This window comes from Prionailurus bengalensis, chromosome D1 (genome assembly GCF_016509475.1).
Source record: "Prionailurus bengalensis isolate Pbe53 chromosome D1, Fcat_Pben_1.1_paternal_pri, whole genome shotgun sequence".
Classification (NCBI taxonomy): domain Eukaryota; kingdom Metazoa; phylum Chordata; class Mammalia; order Carnivora; family Felidae; genus Prionailurus; species Prionailurus bengalensis.
The window spans coordinates 109,217,679-109,234,017 of NC_057346.1; the positions used below are offsets into that span (position 1 = coordinate 109,217,679).

At 58.3% G+C, this 16,339-nt stretch overlaps 1 protein-coding gene across 1 annotated transcript; it reads right to left on the reverse strand.

Moving 5' to 3' along the window:
• Positions 1-203: 203 nt before the first annotated feature.
• MAP3K11 (mitogen-activated protein kinase kinase kinase 11) lies at positions 204-16,287 on the reverse strand. The gene is made up of 10 exons (XM_043582537.1): positions 14,333-16,287; positions 9,900-10,080; positions 9,556-9,704; positions 9,276-9,451; positions 8,896-9,139; positions 8,298-8,411; positions 7,628-7,763; positions 7,448-7,539; positions 1,721-2,146; positions 204-1,073 (listed from the first exon to the last, which is right to left on the reverse strand). The coding sequence occupies exons 1-10, from the start codon at positions 15,072-15,074 to the stop codon at positions 736-738; spliced, it is 2,598 nt and encodes an 865-aa protein (XP_043438472.1). The 5' UTR covers positions 15,075-16,287; the 3' UTR covers positions 204-735.
• Positions 16,288-16,339: the final 52 nt, after the last annotated feature.

A 16,339-nucleotide genomic window follows, 5' to 3' on the forward strand; every position in this document is an offset into this window, starting at 1 on the left:
GGGAGAAGGTGGGCGAGAGCAGCGCGTGTGGGTGCTGAGGAGGCTGAGGCGGGCCTGGAATGCCTGACCGAGGCCAGTGCCCTTGGTCCCAGCCTAGCCTCAGGCCAACTGCCCTTGTGCTGAGGGCACGAAGTCACCAGGTTTGCGTGATGGCTCGGATGCCCCAGTTACGTCCCAAAAAGGTGAGAGGCTGCACCCGGGGAGACAGCTCGGGGAGTTTATTTGGCTTCATAGGATCCTGAGGCCGAGGCCCCAACCCTGGCCGGGGCGGCAGGAGGGCACCCAGAGAGTCCTGGCCCCAGAGGACCCCCAGGGCAGGGGTGGGGGCATCCGGGCACTAAGCTCTGGGGCGGGGGCCACAGTAGCAGGGCTTGGTCAAGAGTGCTGGTGACAGCCGAGGCCAGCCCCTCTCCCCTGTACTTCCCCTCCTTCCTGCAACACCCCTGGGGGCGATTCCCTGAGACAGGCTCTGGTCCTCCCAACCAGCTGGGTACAGTGTTGGGCCCCAACGGGGCAGGTGAGTCGGGGGACCCACAGGTTGCAGGTGTGGGGGGGGTGCAGGCTCCCCCCCTCCAGTGTGAAGGCTTCCTGTGCAGTGTAGTGTTCCTGACCCCCAAAGGGGGTGGGGTCCCTGGGGGAAACCAAGGCAGCTACAGAGGCTCGCCCGGCTCCTGTTCCAGTGTATACTGTGGCTCCTGTAGGGCAGCTGGAGCGTGAGGGAGCAGCCCAGCCCACTCAGGGCCCTGCCTCTGGCGCCCACGGGGCCTGGGCACCTATGTCTTTGGTCTGTGCCCTGCAGTCCTGAGGGCCCCCCCGGAAGGGGTTGGCAGGTGGAGAGTCCCAGAAGGGGTCCGAGTCCGGGAACAAGGTCCAGGGTGCCCGGCGGGGCGCAGGCTGTGGCGAGGACAAAGGTGAAGGCCGTGGCCCGGCTGACACGAAGCTCCACGGGTCGATGCGGCTGCGAAGGGGTGAGGGTCGAGGTCGGCTGATGAGGCCCAGGGGCGGTGAGCGTGGGGTGCCTGGGGTGCCAGGAGCAGAGCGTGATATCCCTGGCGGCGGTGAGACAGCACTTCCTAGGAAGGTTGAGGGAGGGGGCACGGGGTCAGGCAGCCACCAAATCCTGGGTGTCCACAGGAGGCACCGCCCACCTCTGGAGCTTTCCTATCTGCACAGCGAGCTGCTTGACTCATAACTTCCATGGCCCTTTATACTCTGTGGTGCATCTGTTTAATTACCCAGTGGTTAAGAGCAAGGCCTCTGGCGTAGACGGGCCTGGGCTTGGATCCCAGCTCTGCCACTTAACTGGTGAGAGCCTTGGGTCCCTCATCTCTCTGTGCCTTAAACCTCATCTAAAAAGTGGGTATAACAAGAGTATTTTGTTCACAGGCCCGTCATGTAATTAAGTGAGACAATCTCTCCGTGGCTCAAGGAACAGCGCCTGGCACAAGTAAGCAACCAGTAGGCGTTTGCTGTCATTATCTCACCAGGATTATTTCTATTCTTTCACAACCTGCCTGGCCATGCCCCCCCACCCCAGCCCCCTCTCCTGCCACTGGGTGGCTGAACTTAGAACTCAGTTCCTTCCGTGCGTCCCCAGTGCCCTGAGGGCCTGGTCTGGGATCCAGCAGATGGCTGTGGCCCCAGCCTTACTGCCCCACACGTCCCCAGCGGCCTCTCCTCCCCGCTGTCACCCACAGTAGGCCTGCTTCGGGCCACTCACCGCGCCTCTCCTCCTCGCGCCGGGGGCTCTTGGCTGACAGCTGGCCCACGGGGACTCCCAGCTCCAGCAGCAGGGGCGCAGGGGTGGGCGGGCCGGGGGCGTCCGGGCTCAGCGGGGAGGGGGGGGCGTCGGGCCTCTTGGGGGAGAAGCGGATGAGCTGGGAGGGGGGTGGCTCGGCGGCTGACGGTGTAGGCAGCGGCGCGCGGGGCATTGGCGAGGGCTCCCCACGCTCGCGGCCCGGGCCGCCCGGCGACGGTGACGGCGACGGCGGCTGCAGGTCGCGGCCCAGGCCCAGGGAGGCGAGCAGGGCTGTGCCGCGCAGCAGCGCGCGCTGGATCAGCTTGGGCGTCCCGGAGCCGCTACCGCGCTCCGCGGGGCCTGGGCGCCGAGGCTCCTCGGGCTCCGGGCTCGGCCGCGGGGGGTTACCTGGCAGCGGGGGCGGGCACACGTTAGGCCGTCTTCCGGGCGGGGGCCACAGGGGGCCCTCAGTGGCCTAGAACAAGGACTGAGTTCTGCTCCCCACCAACGTCCTCCCTGACTCCTTTACTCCCCGACCCAGTTCCTCCCTGCCCACCGATCTAGCCCATCGCGCGTTCTCCCACTCCCTCTCCCTCTCACACACTCTCTCTCACACACACACACACACACACACACACACACACACACTCTGGCCTTTCAGAAGTGGCAGGTGTGGGGAGGGCAGGCATGCTCAGGAGCTTGCAGGAGCAAAGCCTGGGAGGCAGCCAGGGTGCCTTGGAGCCCAGAGATGGGGGTTGGGGTGAGAAGGGGAGGCGGGGTCCACCAGGAAGCAAGCTGAGGTCGCATCACAGCTGACCTCGTTGGCCTCTGTGGCCAGCCAGGGGCATCCGCATGGCTCCAGGGACAAGGCTGGGATCGATGCCCTGTGCTCTGTGCCCCCCTCCTTCCTGACTGGTCAGCCCTGGCCCTTCTGCCCACCTGCCCCTACTCGATCAGCCACACAGGTCAATTCCAATGCAACGACAGCCTGGAGAGGCACACATCACTGTCCCTATTCTAGAAATGAGGAAACTGAGGCTCAGAGAGGTCAGTTGTTTGTGCCAGGCCTGAGCTCAATGATTCAGGGGCATTATGTTGTCTGATCCTCGTGCCCCAGGGTCTCCAGGCTCAGAGAAGTTAGACGCTTGTCTGAGACTGCACAGCCAGTGAGGGCCGGAGATGGCCTCACTCCAGGTGGAGGCTGGTCTCCACCATTTCCCAGCTGGACTCTGCTCTGGATTTCAGAACATCAGTGTCCTACTTGTGGGCCCAAGGTTGGCCTGACTCCATTCTAGACCACCAGGAATAGGCCTGGAGAAGCTGACATTGAGAAGGTGGTGGTGGTAGGGTCCTATGATGGCCTCCCACAAAGCCCAATTTTGTCAGTTCCTCTCTGGCTCTAGAATCTGCCATCGTTCTCCATTACCACTAAAATAAAGTCCAAGCTCCTTGGCTGAGCTTTCAAAGCCTTCCTCTACTCCACCCTCCTCGGGCCAGGCCTGGCGTGGAACATGGGGCTGGGGGTCCAGAGGAGGAAATGCAAGGCTGGGGAAACTGAACTTTTACTACCAGGGCTTGGCTCAGGGTCCCTTTTCTCAGCCACAACCCTTACCCAGTCTCTCTGACTTATCTGCCCCTGCCGAGACCCCTGCCTTCTAAAATGCAAATGGCTAAACTCCCCATCGTTTCCAGGCCCTTCCTAAACTGTCTCTTGCCTCCTTTTCCAGTGTCACCCACTCATTCATTCAACAAACATCTGCTGGGGCTGAGCCGGGCCCACAGACCCAGAGGATGAAGGCCTGGCCCCCACCTATGGCTTCAGGCCTGCAACTCCATGGCTCTCAACTTTTCCTCCGAGGCTTCCTTTTCCTCAGGTGTGGAAAGCCCCGTGCCTGTGCACACACCGTTCCCTCTGCTCAGCACAACTTTCCCACCTCGGCTTTCTGTGATCCCTTAGTCACCATTCAAGCCCCTGTGAAGCTGTAATACTGTTAATTATAATAAGAAATACATATTTGGTTTTCATCTCATCCCTGGCACGGAACCCTGAAAACTCTTAGATTTTCCTAAGTGATCACATTGATAGAAGTGAAAGGAACATTTTTTGTTCTTCCCAACAAGCCCCTTTGAATCACATTTAAGTTCACATTAACGATGGGGCACCTGGCTGGCTCGGTCGGTTAAGCATCTGACTTTGGCTCAGGTGGTGATCTCATAGTTCGTGAGTTCTAACCCCATGTCAGGCTCTGTCCTGACAGCTCAGTGCCTGGAGCCTGATTGAGACTCTGTGTCTCCCTCTCTCTCTGCCCCTCCCCCGACCTGTTCTTGTCATCTCTCTCCCTGTCTCAAAAATCAATGAACATTAAAAAAAATAATTTTAAGTTCACATTGATGAGGTCACTTTTGGAAAGCCTGGTTGCCGGGGGAATGAACCACGTGACGAGAGCTGGAGACTGAGGTCTATCACCAACGGCCGATGATTCAACCAATTGATCGTGTCCACATAATGAAGGCTCTATAAAAAAAAAACCCTAGCCAAAGGGTTCAGAGAGCTTCCATTGGTCAACACGTGGAGGTGCTAGGAGAGTGGTGCACCCAGAGAGGGTCCTAAAGCCCCACTTCCCCCCTTCCCACAGACCTTGCCCTAAGCACCTCTTCCATCTGGTTGTTCTCGATCTGTATCCTTTATGATAAATTGGTGATCTAGTAAGTAAACTGTTTCCCTGAGTTTGGTGAGCTGCTCTAGCAAATTACCAAACCTGAGGAGGAGGTCACGGGAACCTCTGACTTATCGGTGGTTGGTCAGAAGCACACAGGACACCCTGGACTTGTGACTGGCATGTGAAGTGGGGTGGGGGGCAGTCTTGTGGGACTGAGCCCTTCACCTGGAGGGTCCGATGCGAACTCCAGGTAGACTGTGTTAGAACTGAACGGGAACCCCACATTTGGTGCCAGAAGTGAGTAGTGCCTAGAGGAAAACAAGAGTTTTTTCCCTCTTTTAGAAGCCTTCCCAGAATCTCTCCTAACCTGTGGAGTTACTGCTCATGTTATGCCTTATACAGCCTTTGCCCCACCACTTACTTGTTTGTATCTGAGTCTGCCCCTCCCCCCCACTAGGCCCTCCCCCAGGGCAGGGCAGGGTTGATTTCTTTCTTTCTTTCTTTCTTTCTTTCTTTCTATTAGAGAGAAAGAGAGAGCTTTCTTTCTTCTTTTTTTTTTTTTTATTTGAGAGAGAGAGAGAGAGAGAGAGAATCTTAAGCAGGCTCTACACTCTACACTCAGAGCCTGAGGTGGGGCACGATCCCACAACCCTGGGGGATCATGACCTGAGCCGAAATCAAGAGGCAAGTACTCAACTGACTGAGCCACCCAGGAGCCCCAGGGTTGATTTCTAATACGCATGATGCCTGTTTCACAAAATGCATCAATATATGTTTGATGGGGGCATCCATTCTTATGATCTTTGCAACAGCCCCATAAGGTGATCACTATTATATGACTTTACAGATGATGAAACTGAGAGTTATAATGATATTAAACTGAACAGGGGAAAAACATGTTTAAAACAAACAGGAAGGCGTGCCTGGGTGGCTCAGTCGGTTAAGCGGCCAACTTCGGCTCAGGTCACGATCTCACGGCTTGTGAGTTCGAGCCCCACATCGGGCTCTGCTGACAGCTCAGAGCCTGGAGCCTGCTTCGGATTCTGTGTCTCCCTCTCTCTCTGCCCCTCCCCCACACTCTCTCTTTCTCTCTCAAAAATAAACATTAAAAAAAATAAAAACTAAAACGAGCAGGAAAAGTGAGACAAAGGTAAGGGCGGATGGAAGTCAGTACAGAATATGAGAGTGTGAAGAAGTTCCTGTGATCAATGGCCTTGAGAAACTGAGGTTCTGAGAGGTAAGTGCCTTGCTCAAGGTAATTCAGCAGGGATTTGAATTTGCCTCCACCCTTCCTAGCACTAAGAGTTGGCAACTCTGTTGCTTTGAATTAAAGCAGCACAACCATCTTGACCCAGAGATGCAGGTGAAATCGCTTCCATGGGGCCTCACAGAGAGGATGTGCCGTGTGGTAGTTAGCGGCTCCAGAGAGTCACAGAGCAGTCCCGTCAGCATAGGCGGACTGTATCCACCAACAGGGACCTTACGGCAACCCGTTCCCCGGTAGTATGGCGTGTGCCTGGGACAACCTCACAGGGTCCTCTTTGACTCTCAGCCAGGCTTCTGACTGTGTGGGTGGCTGGGAGGTCAAGGTCACGTACTCTCATAGGCCCAAGATGGCCACTGGAGTGTGGGCTCCTGCTAGGGAACCAAGTGTTCAGCCGGCGGCTGGGCTGGGATAGGTGATATCCTTCCAGGTCAGGGGCAAGCTTGAGAAGGATGGGGTTCAGACCCTTGTGTCCCTGCTCCTGGTTGCTCAGAAAGAGCAAGGTCAAAGGGCTCTGCAGAACACGGTAGGGGCCGCTTCAACCTACACACCTGGGTTGACAGGACTTTAAGTTCTCCACTGGCCCTTCTAGCTTGGTACATTCTAGAGCAGGTGAACCAAGCTGCCCCTTGGGCCTTCTAATTCTCAGTTCCGTCTCTACAGTACAGCTAGCTTGGGGCAGTGTAATTTCTGGAGTAGAAAATGGAGCGGCAGATGAGGGTCCGTGGCCCTGTTGCTGGAGTCAGACCTGGGTTCAGATCCCTGTTCTGCTGTGTGCCCTACATCAAACCACATAACCTCTCTGTGCCTCTATGAGATGGTCCTAATCATAATACCCAGCATTGCCTGGCACATACGAAGGACCTAGTAAATGTTACCTGTTGTTACTACTATCAAATGTTACTCAAATAATGGTGGAGGCGATGTGCTGGGTGGGGCGAGAGGGGCTCTGACGGGATCCACAGGCAAAGAAGGATGCGGCTTTCTACCCCTTGCCAATCCCGAGCTGCTTGTCCCTCTGACACAGGAGCCCTGATCTCTGCCCAACCCACTAGCTTCCCAAGCAGTTTGTGTGCGAAAAACCCTTTCTTCAGGTGAAAGCATCTGAGGAAGCCAAAGTCTCTCTGCGTTCAAATCCTTAGCTGAAGGCCCCAGGTAGGTTACTTTACCTCTCGGGGCCACAGCTTTCTCATCTCTAAAATGCCGATAATAACAGCACCTCCCTCACAGGGTTGTTGCTTAAAGGGAATGCCTGACGCGCAGTAACTGCTCGTATCCTCGTGGAGGACAGAAAAGCTCAGAACTGCCCCAGGTGCAGTGAGAATGGGCTCTGAATCCCCACCTTCTCAGCTTTCTCATCCTCTTCTCTACCTACAGGCTGCTCAGAAGGGACTCTGAGCACAGTGTGGCAGCCACCTGCCTGGTCCACTCCACAGGCACAGTTTCCCTCCCCTCTCTGGACCCAGCTTCCCTTGGGTCCCAAATGGGGAGTACCGTCACTGTCTTCCTTCCCTCCCTACAGCCTGCTGAGGCACGGCAGCTGCCACCGGGGCAGAAAAGAGGCCTTTTGCGGGCCAGGCCTGACCACGAGGACTGCACTATGGGCCCCCTGAAACCTGGGCTGTACCTGGCTCAGTTGTGGACCTATGTAGGTCAGACGGGGGTTCTAGGAACGACCTGCCCTGCTGCTGATTCTTTTGCAGTTTCCGCATGGTACCCATAGGAGCGCAGCAGGAGTCTGCTGTTTGCTGGTGGGGGTTGGGGGAGGGAGAAAAGGCCACTCACCATTGAGCATTGGGGGTGTAGAAGGAGATCCCAAGGAGGATGAGTCATCTGAATCCAGGTACCACGTGGCTTCGTCCAAGCGGGACCTTCTCCTGGGGAGGGGAGGGAGGTTGGGCTTCGTGAATCTCAGGACTATTGGGGAGGTAGATGATGCTGGGGCGGGGGCTCTCTGGCACTCACCTCCCATTCTGAGCTTCCCCAGGCTTGGGGGAACTGGGGCCCCAGGCCCAGCATGCTCGCCGCTCTCCGTTGCTGGAGTCCTCCAGACGTCTAGGGGACTGGCGGCCCCATGCCTGGCCTGGTTCAGCAGGCTCCACTGTGGGTGGAAAACCAAGAGGGTCTGAGCTGAGGTCAAGAGCCCTGATCCTTGCCCTCCAATCATAAGAGTCTGGCTCCAGGGACAACTTCTTAGAAGAAGATGGGGGATCAGGTGGGAACCCATACTATTCCGAGGGTGGGCTTTGGGCCACAGAGAAACTGAACAGAACTGGGATGGGGTAGGTAGGTTTGGGTTGTGGGGTTAGCAGTGGGGTGGGGTATCTCATCTAGCTCTCCAGTTGGCATTTGCTGCTTAGTAGTTCGCATGCTGTGGCAAACTTGCCTGGGTTTGCTGGCTCTGCCCCTGGTTAGCTATGTGACATTAGGCAAGTTACTTTTTCCATTTTTCTCATCTATGAAACTTAGATCAAATAAATGCCGCCCAGGGCACGCAGAGATATCGGTCTAAACAGATAGGGGAGGGAGTCTGGGTGTGGGGAGTTAGGAGAAGACAGTGGGATCCAGCTCCCAGGGTAAGGTTTGACAGAAGGATATGGTGCCGAGGGGAAAAGCATGGGGAGAGGTTTCTTACACTGGATGGCCCGGAACCGGGGGAAGGTGGGCGAGTCCCCAGCCCCAACCTCGAAGACGTTTCTCCTCCGGTCCAGGCCGGGTGAGGCCTGCACGGTGATGCGGTGTTTGAAGTCTGGGGTTGGGGGGAAAGCAGGGTGCAGGGTTGTGGTGAACGAGAGCCAGGATTCCAACCCTCGAGAGCCCTCAGCCAGCTCCCAGGCCACGAAGGCGGTTCAGGCACGGTGGCTGCGTGACTGAAGCCGGGGTCACCGCTCTCCTGGGCCTCAGGCTCTCCATAAGGAAAGCGGACAGCCAGGACTCCACCACCAACCGAAGATTCCCCGGAGGCGACCCGCCGGGCGCCCACGGCCTTCCCCGAACTTTCATGAGCCCCGCCCCTCTCCGGGAGCAGCCACTCCCTGGCCGCCATGCAAATATTTCCGCCAGAGCCCGCCCACATGAGAAAACAACACCCCCGGCCCCACCCCTTCCAGCCTTCAGCTCACAGTCCCACCCACCAGCACCCCAGACCAATCCCAGTGAGGCCAGCACAAGCCCGACCCCACCTCTCCGCTCATAACCAATGACTGGGAGGCGCGCTAGACCCCGCCCCTTACCGAGGGGCATGCTGATGCGCTCGCCGCCGTCTCGCGCGCGGAGCTTGCTGCGCTTGAAGGTGCCGCGGCGGCGGCGCACGTGCGGCCGCTCCCGGTCCACCTGCTGCAGCAGCAGCGTCAGCTCGCGCTCGAACACCTCCAGCTCCCACTGAGCCAGCAGGTGCTCGCGACGCCGTAGCTGCTCTGCCTGTGACCGCTGCTCACGCGCCGCGCGGGTCAGCTCCTCCTCGCGGCTCAGAAGTTCCTGCGCCCGGGACAAGGAAGGTGGTGGGATCAGCCCAGTAAGGACCCTAGCGTCCGCCCCCACTCTCTGCCCCACGGAGACCGTGGCGGCACTTCCCGGCCTCTCTTTCCAATCCCGTCACCCCGACCCCTCCCACCTTTTCCTTGGCCCGCAGTTCGTCGAAAAGGCCTTGGATCTCACGCTTCCAGCCTTCCTGCATGGAATGGAAGGAGTCCCGCGGCATTTCCCGCAGGACCTGCGCCTCTAGCGCCTCCAGCTGCTGCAGGATGGAGGCAAAGTCGGGCCTGCGGTGGGGGTCCTGCGCCCAGCAGTCTGGGGACACGAGTGGAGGGGGAACAGAATGAGAAAGGGTCTGTGGGTGAGCGTGTCCTGTGCCAAAGGGCTCTGCCCCACACCCTTCAGCCCCATATCCTTACCTGCCATGAGCTGTGCGAAGGGCTCAGGGCAGGTGGATGGGATGGGCAGTGTGAGCTTGTTGACAGCTACTCCGTAGGCTACAGCGAGGCAGTCGATACCACGGTAGGGCACCTCCCCAGTCAGCAACTCCCACAGCAGCACCCCAAAACTGTAAGCAAGACAAAGGGTCTGTGTCCCGTCCTCTACTTACTTATTACTATTTCACCCCAAAGCAACTAGGAACCAAATGATTTGGGTCCCTCCCCCTGGGCTCTGCCTGTCTGCCCAGCCCTAGATTTTGGCAGCCACCTCTGCCCTCTTCAGCCCCACTGATGGCCTTGTCCTGTCTCTACCCAGGCCTCACCTCCAGACATCGCTGCCCTTAGAGAAAGTGGAGGCCTTGATAACCTCAGGGGCCATCCAGGCATAGGTGCCCGCAGCACTCATTTGTGTGGTTTTGTGCCACTCTCGGGCGAGTCCGAAGTCAGTGATCTTCAGGGTCTTGTGGTCCATGTCATCACCTTCAATGGGCTGCAGCAGCAGAACTGAGGAAGAGGGTGGGGGGCAGGACTGTGGGTGCTCCATGCTCAGTTAGTGGGGACAGGGGAGGAGCTAGGAGCAAACCATCATCTCACAGACAGGCTGGCTAGGTACTGGAAGCACAGAGGTGATCTTGCTCTGGAGAACTCACAGCTGGAGGTTGGGGTAGAATCAGACAAAAATAATAATGCTGGGAAACATTAATGGAGGGGCTACTTGAGGCCAGGCATTAACACTCAGCTCTAGCATTCATAGAACCATCTCCGAGGTCCCCATCACTATCCCCATTTTACAGAAAAGGAAACGGAGCAGAGAAACCACTTAGTCAAGATCACATGCAAATAAAGAACGGAGGCCAACCTAGTCTGTGTGGTTCTCAAGCCAGCGTTCCAACGTTTCCCTAATGCTGCATTGGACAGAAACCCATGTCTTGTCACGGTGCTGAGACAGGAGTGTGAACTAGAACCCCCGTTCGTGAGGAACAGGAGGGAACCCCTTGGTGAGAAAGGAAACCCAGCAGGCACTGCAGGCCCCCGGTGCCCATGTCTTGTCTTGGCTAGTGCAGCCAAGTGGCTAGTGCAGCCACTCTCCGTGAGGACAGAAAGACTCCCAACAAAAGATATCTACTGATGCAGCTGGACATGAAGGAAATGGGGAGTCTGAGAGGTGAAGGTCCTTGGCCAGAAAGGAGGAGCTTGGGACAAACACGGGAGTGGATGGTCAGATTTGGCAGGGGTTCATGGTGTTGACCCCAATGGGGCCACCATAGTCTGTAGACAGAGGAGAAGCAGCAACTTGCAAATCTCTCATCGGGACAAACGTGGCTCAGATGAGAGGTTTTGAGGAACAGAAAGAGGCTAACATAGAATCATCAAGGGTTTGAAGGGGGCCTCTCACTCTGCTAGTTATTGTAGAGAAGTGACATCCAAGCCAATTACCTTTCTGAACATACGTCATTTCAGGGCACACCAACCACTCAGCCCTGCTGTCCAGGGTGAAAGCACCATTACGGGGGCAGCTCAGGGTACTGAGGGCAGAGGGGATGGGCACCTATCCCAGCCTGGCAAAAGGGAGGACTTCTTGGAGGAGGTGGCAGAACCAGGGTATTCACTTTTCCAGGCTTGAAACCATAACCCCTGCTCCTGCTGCTGGCCAAGCTTTCTGGGCCTTGCGGCCCCATCTGGCACTGCCGTACCCCCCCCCCCCCCAGCTGTCTTTGATTCTGGGGCCTCTGGCTGCTTGTGCTATTTCCTTAGGGCCTCCCCTCCCCTCAGCCTTTTCGGTGCCAGTGCTCCTCAGAGCCTGGCCTCTCCTCAACCTCTGCCCACTGCCCCCAGGCTGTCTTGGCCTCTCCCAAGTGCCAGCTGCCCCCTCCCTGTTGGACTCTCCCACATTTGAAGCTCTAGGCCAGAAGCCAATTCAGCTGCCCATCACCGCCCCGTCTGATGTCCAAATGCCCTCAACAACCACTTCCTGAATCCCACCGCACACAGCAAATCTCCCTGCAATTTCTCCTAATTCAGAGAACAGTCTTGCAGTCCGTCCTCTCCTCTGAGCCAGACTGGGGCTGAGTCCCAAACAGTTAATAAAGCTAAGGACGACAACGAAAGCCACCTCAGAGGGTTGTCATGAGTATTTAACAAGATCACACTTCTTAAATCCTTAGCACAGGGTGTGACATCTGGTGCTGAGTGTCAGCTGTCCTCTAAAGATTTGGTCTCTACCATCTCGTGTTGACTCTCCTTGTGGTCCTCTGTCACAACATATTCCCTGCTTTGCAATGGACTCTGGGCTGGCTGCTGGAGGCTCAGAACTGGACCAGTTAGTAAACCTTACACGAGTTCATTCCAAAGCAGCAGAACAGCAACGGGGGGCGGGGCGGGGGGGGGGGGGGGAGGGCGGCAGGTGGCTGGAGTGGCACCAAGCAAAGGGGTCTATGTGCTAGGGCCCGAGGGTCTATGTGCTGGTCTCTCCTGGTGACAGGACCCACCCACCCTCTTGGAGACCAACTGGCCAGGTCTCTAGCTACTTGTACCTCACAGACTAGTGAAGCACTTTCTCACTAGCATCTCTGGCTGGGAGGCCAGCTTCCCCTTTTCGGTCAGGTAATCTGAGGCCCAGAGATAGGCAGCCTCTCATCCAAGTCTCAGGACTTCTTTGTCCCTGGTGGCCTTTCTGTCACCCTCCACCCCCAGCGTCACACCTTTGAAGCCTCAACCTCACCTCCGCATCCCCTGCTTTATATCGAGTGCCTTGAATTTGTCCCAACCCAAGTTGCCCTTCTGGCATCTGATACAAACCTTGGGGATGGGGTGATCAGGGGCCACCTGGAGGAGAGGGAGCTGGAGCTCCCAAGCTCTCAGCCCCCTCTTAGGGCTCCCTAGCCTCTGAAAGGGGCCTGGCCCCCAGCTCCCTCCACAGGCTGGCCTCTGGGGGCCTAGGCAGCTCACACCTCTTCCGCTTCCCTTCCCTGGTCCCTACTTCTCCTTTCTGGGAGGCCTGGTCCAGGTTTCCAACTGGGGGGAGCCCTCTGGGGGAGAATTGGGGGAGGTCAGACCCAGGCCGGGCTGGCTGGTCAGTCCTGTGACTCGTGGGCCTGGAGAATTCCCCCTCCACTCCCCGCCAGGCTTCCTCACAAGGCCCCCATTGTCCAGGAAAATCACGCCATTGTTTCCTGCCTGTGCCCCCCCCCCAGCCCAGGGACTCCCCCCACCAACCCGCAGACAGCACCCCAGGCCTAGGACCGGGGTCTTCGAGGTGGGAGGCCAGGCTCAGAGAGGCTGAGGGCACCTCGCCTGCCTTCATCACCACCCAGACTCTGGGAGAGAAACAGGGGAACTGGAGGGTGTGTGTGTGTGTGTGTGTGCAATCCCTGGCTCCTTCCTCTCCCATAACCCCCCCCCCTCCCCAACCCTTGGCTCTTTCCTCCCCTGCAGGCAGCTGGGCTGGGGAGGGAGCAGAGGCTGGAGCAGGGGCAGGAAGCCGGCTCAGGGGCAGCAGGAAACGCAGGAAGCAGTGGGGAGGGTGGGGAGCAGGGGCCTGGGCTATTGTTCCATTTTCTCTGGAAAGAAAACTGGAGGAAAAACAGAAGAAGGGAGTCCCCTCCCCCAAGGCCTTCGGGGAATCTCCCTCAGGCTGGGGCAGTGAGTGGGGGTCCCTGGAAGGCTAGGGCCAAGGAGTGAGGGTGAGCAGAGGGAAGTGCCCCACTGGATGAGGGGAGTAGGTGGGGGTGGCTGGCAGGCCTCCCCAGCCCCTCCAGGCCTGTCAAGGACTTGGATATTACTGGGTCAGGGCAGTGTGCTCTCCATAAGCTACTTGCATATGGTCAGCTCAGGCCAGGCCGCCCAAAATATCCATGCTTACCTCCCCCAAGAGTTGCCCATGCCTCTCCAATAACCCATCAGCCCCTCCCGCACCTCCTGTTGCTCTACGGCCTGTACCCTGAGCCCCAGCAGACCCAGCCCCGCGTCCCCACTACTGGGAGGGGTGGTCCTGCCTCTTGGCCTGACATGGCTGGAGAGGGAGTAATCTTACTGCTTGAGGCTCCCTTAGCCCCACCACGCCCACCCCAATTGCTCATTCCAGGCAAGGCCCTCTCAGTGATCCAGCCCTCAAATGCTCACACCCACAGCTGCAGACCTACTGCGTGCCAGGCATCAGATGCCAGGCTTGCCCAGTCCCTTAAGCCATTTCACCTTCCTCGTCACTCCCTTTTTACAGAGTCTGAAATTGAGGATCTGATTGAAACAAGGAGCTAAAGGTCATGCAGTCAGGGGCATGGGCGGGACCAGAATTCCAGCCCTGTCCCCAGCCTTGACCCCCAGGGGTGGGAAGGGTGGGGGGCTTTCCTCTCCAAGATCTCTGTTCTGGAGAAGCTTCCCACCACAAGAGCAGAGCAGCAACATCACAAGTGTGAGCTTTAGGGGGAGAGGAAGATGAGCGCCAATATCCAGCTTCCTTGAAGTGGTGCCCATGGTTAGACAGGATGCTTATGGCTCACCTGAGAGCTCCCAACTTTTTAACTTGGCAGCTATGAGCTCGGGTTAAGGGCTCCATCTGAGGCCGGGGCGTGAAGGACGGTTTGGTGCCTGGGACTCCTGCTTTGGGGTCCGTGTGGACTCATGGCGCCCCTAGTCAGCTGGGACTCCCCTAGGGCAGGAGCTCCTGCCTCTCCTAGATCCCCAGGTGGCTCAGCTGAGAGTTGGCAGGTGTGTGCTTGGCCCACGCCGCCCTCCAACCATGCTCCCCAAAACTCACTGTTGTTGGACTTGAGGTCTCGGTGGATGACGGGCACCAGGGCCTCACAGTGCAGGTAGTGCATCCCGCGGGCAATTTGCACAGCCCAGTTGACCAGAACATGCGGGGGCACACGTCGCCCAGCCAGGGCACGGCTGAGGGGCCCACCGGCCGCATACTCCATCACCAAGCACAGGTTGGGCTCCTCTAGGCACACGGCCTTGAGGGCAATGATGTTGGGGTGTGCCAGCATGGCGAAAAGCCGGGCCTCCTGGCGCACGCTCTCAGCTGTCACACTGATGTCCTCATCGGGGTCCTGGCGAGCTGCCTTCACAGCCACCAGTTCACCTCGCCAGCTGCCGCGGTAGACCTTGCCGAAGCCACCGATGCCGATCACCTCCTCCAGCCGCAGCTCTTGGAAACTGGCCACCTCGCAGGGGGGCGGGCCACCGCCCCGAGACACATAGTTGGATGGAAAGATGCCCACCTGGCCGCCCACCTGGCCCGCCCACCAGCCCTCATCGCCTGAGATAGCTGCATCCCGGGACAGCACCTCCACACGGTCGCCCTTCCTCAGGGCCAGTTCGTCCTGCCCATTGGGTTCGTAGTCAAACAGGGCTGTCCAAACAGGGTTGGCATAAGCCGCTGTCTTCGGGGACCCCTCTGGCCAGCCTCCTCCGCCGCCACCCCCACCGCCCCCACTGCCGCTGCCGTTCCACGACCCCAGCGGGCTCTTGAGAAAGAGGTTCTTCAAGGGCTCCATGGCTGGGACCCGATACTGGGGCAAGTGGGGTACCTTCCCTGGGTGCCCCTGGTCCCCACCCCTGCTGGCTGCCAAGGCCCTAGTCCCGGAACCCGGGCATCCGGGCCCTGGCCCTCAGCCCCAGACCCAAACCTCTCTGGGGAGCCAGGAGTATTGCCTCCCGGCCCCCCGCATCTCGGGCTTCTAGAGGGCCACCCAGGGCAGTGTGGTCAGGCTCTGGGGGTGGGACCCCGGGGCCTCCGGCGTCTCACCATGGCCAGCTTGGAGGGGCCCGAAAGTCCCTCAGTCCTGGAGCAGTCCTGGGAGGCTGGCTCCGGCACTCGCCAAGTGTAAGGTGGGGCCAGCAAGGGGCAGCGCCTGGACTCCGGTTGGGTCTTTTTGCGCAGGGGGTGGCTGGAGTGTCCCTAGTTGGGCCGAGCTGCCGCTTCCCAGCCCGGCTCCCTCAGCCCGACGGCTCCAACCCCGTTCCCTTCTTCCTCCTCCCTTTGTACTTTGGCCCCGGGGGCGGGAGGCAGAGGTGGAGGGTGGAGTTTCACTTTTTTCCGCTCTTCTCCCTCCTGCAGGAAACAGCATCAGATGACGCGGGCGGGTAGCCCTGCTCCCCTCCCAGAGGCTGCCGGAGCAGGTCCCGGGAGTTCCCGGGTAGGCGGGCAATGAGGGGGTGGGTAGTCCCGACCGCCCATCGCAGGAGGTTCAGGGTCAAGGTTGGTCTTTGCTAAGGACAGGCCATCATCCCCTCTGCATCCGCATCAGCACAACGGGGTAAAGAACCTGGCTTGGGAGTGGGGCAAAGCCGAGTCTAGTCTTGGCTCCGAAGTTGAAGGACTGTGTGACTCATCTTCTCTTCGCCTCATTCCCTTCATAGCTGAAACAGAGACTAGAAGCTCTGCTTTGTAGAGCTAGTTTGGGATGAGAGTGGGCAAGATTGGAGGACGGGACTGGCTGCACCTCAAGCTCTTGGAACGGGTTGTCTAAGGCTGTCCTCTGCTCCTCACCTGGAAAACAATCCGGTTCTTCATGCCCCTTCCCCAGTGGGCTGAGACCTGAGACTGTCTTCCAGAATTTCGCCCCGCGATTGGATTCAGAATAGCTAAATCGCCCTCACAGCCGCTGGATGGACTCCAATTGCCTTGCGCCTGTCTCTTTAAGAAAAACGACGTTATCCTATTTCTATTACTCATGCCTGTTCTGTAAGGTTACTCTCTAACCGCTAAATCTGAGCTCTGACCCGGAAGTAGACACCGCTTAGGGCGAGAGTGCCGGTG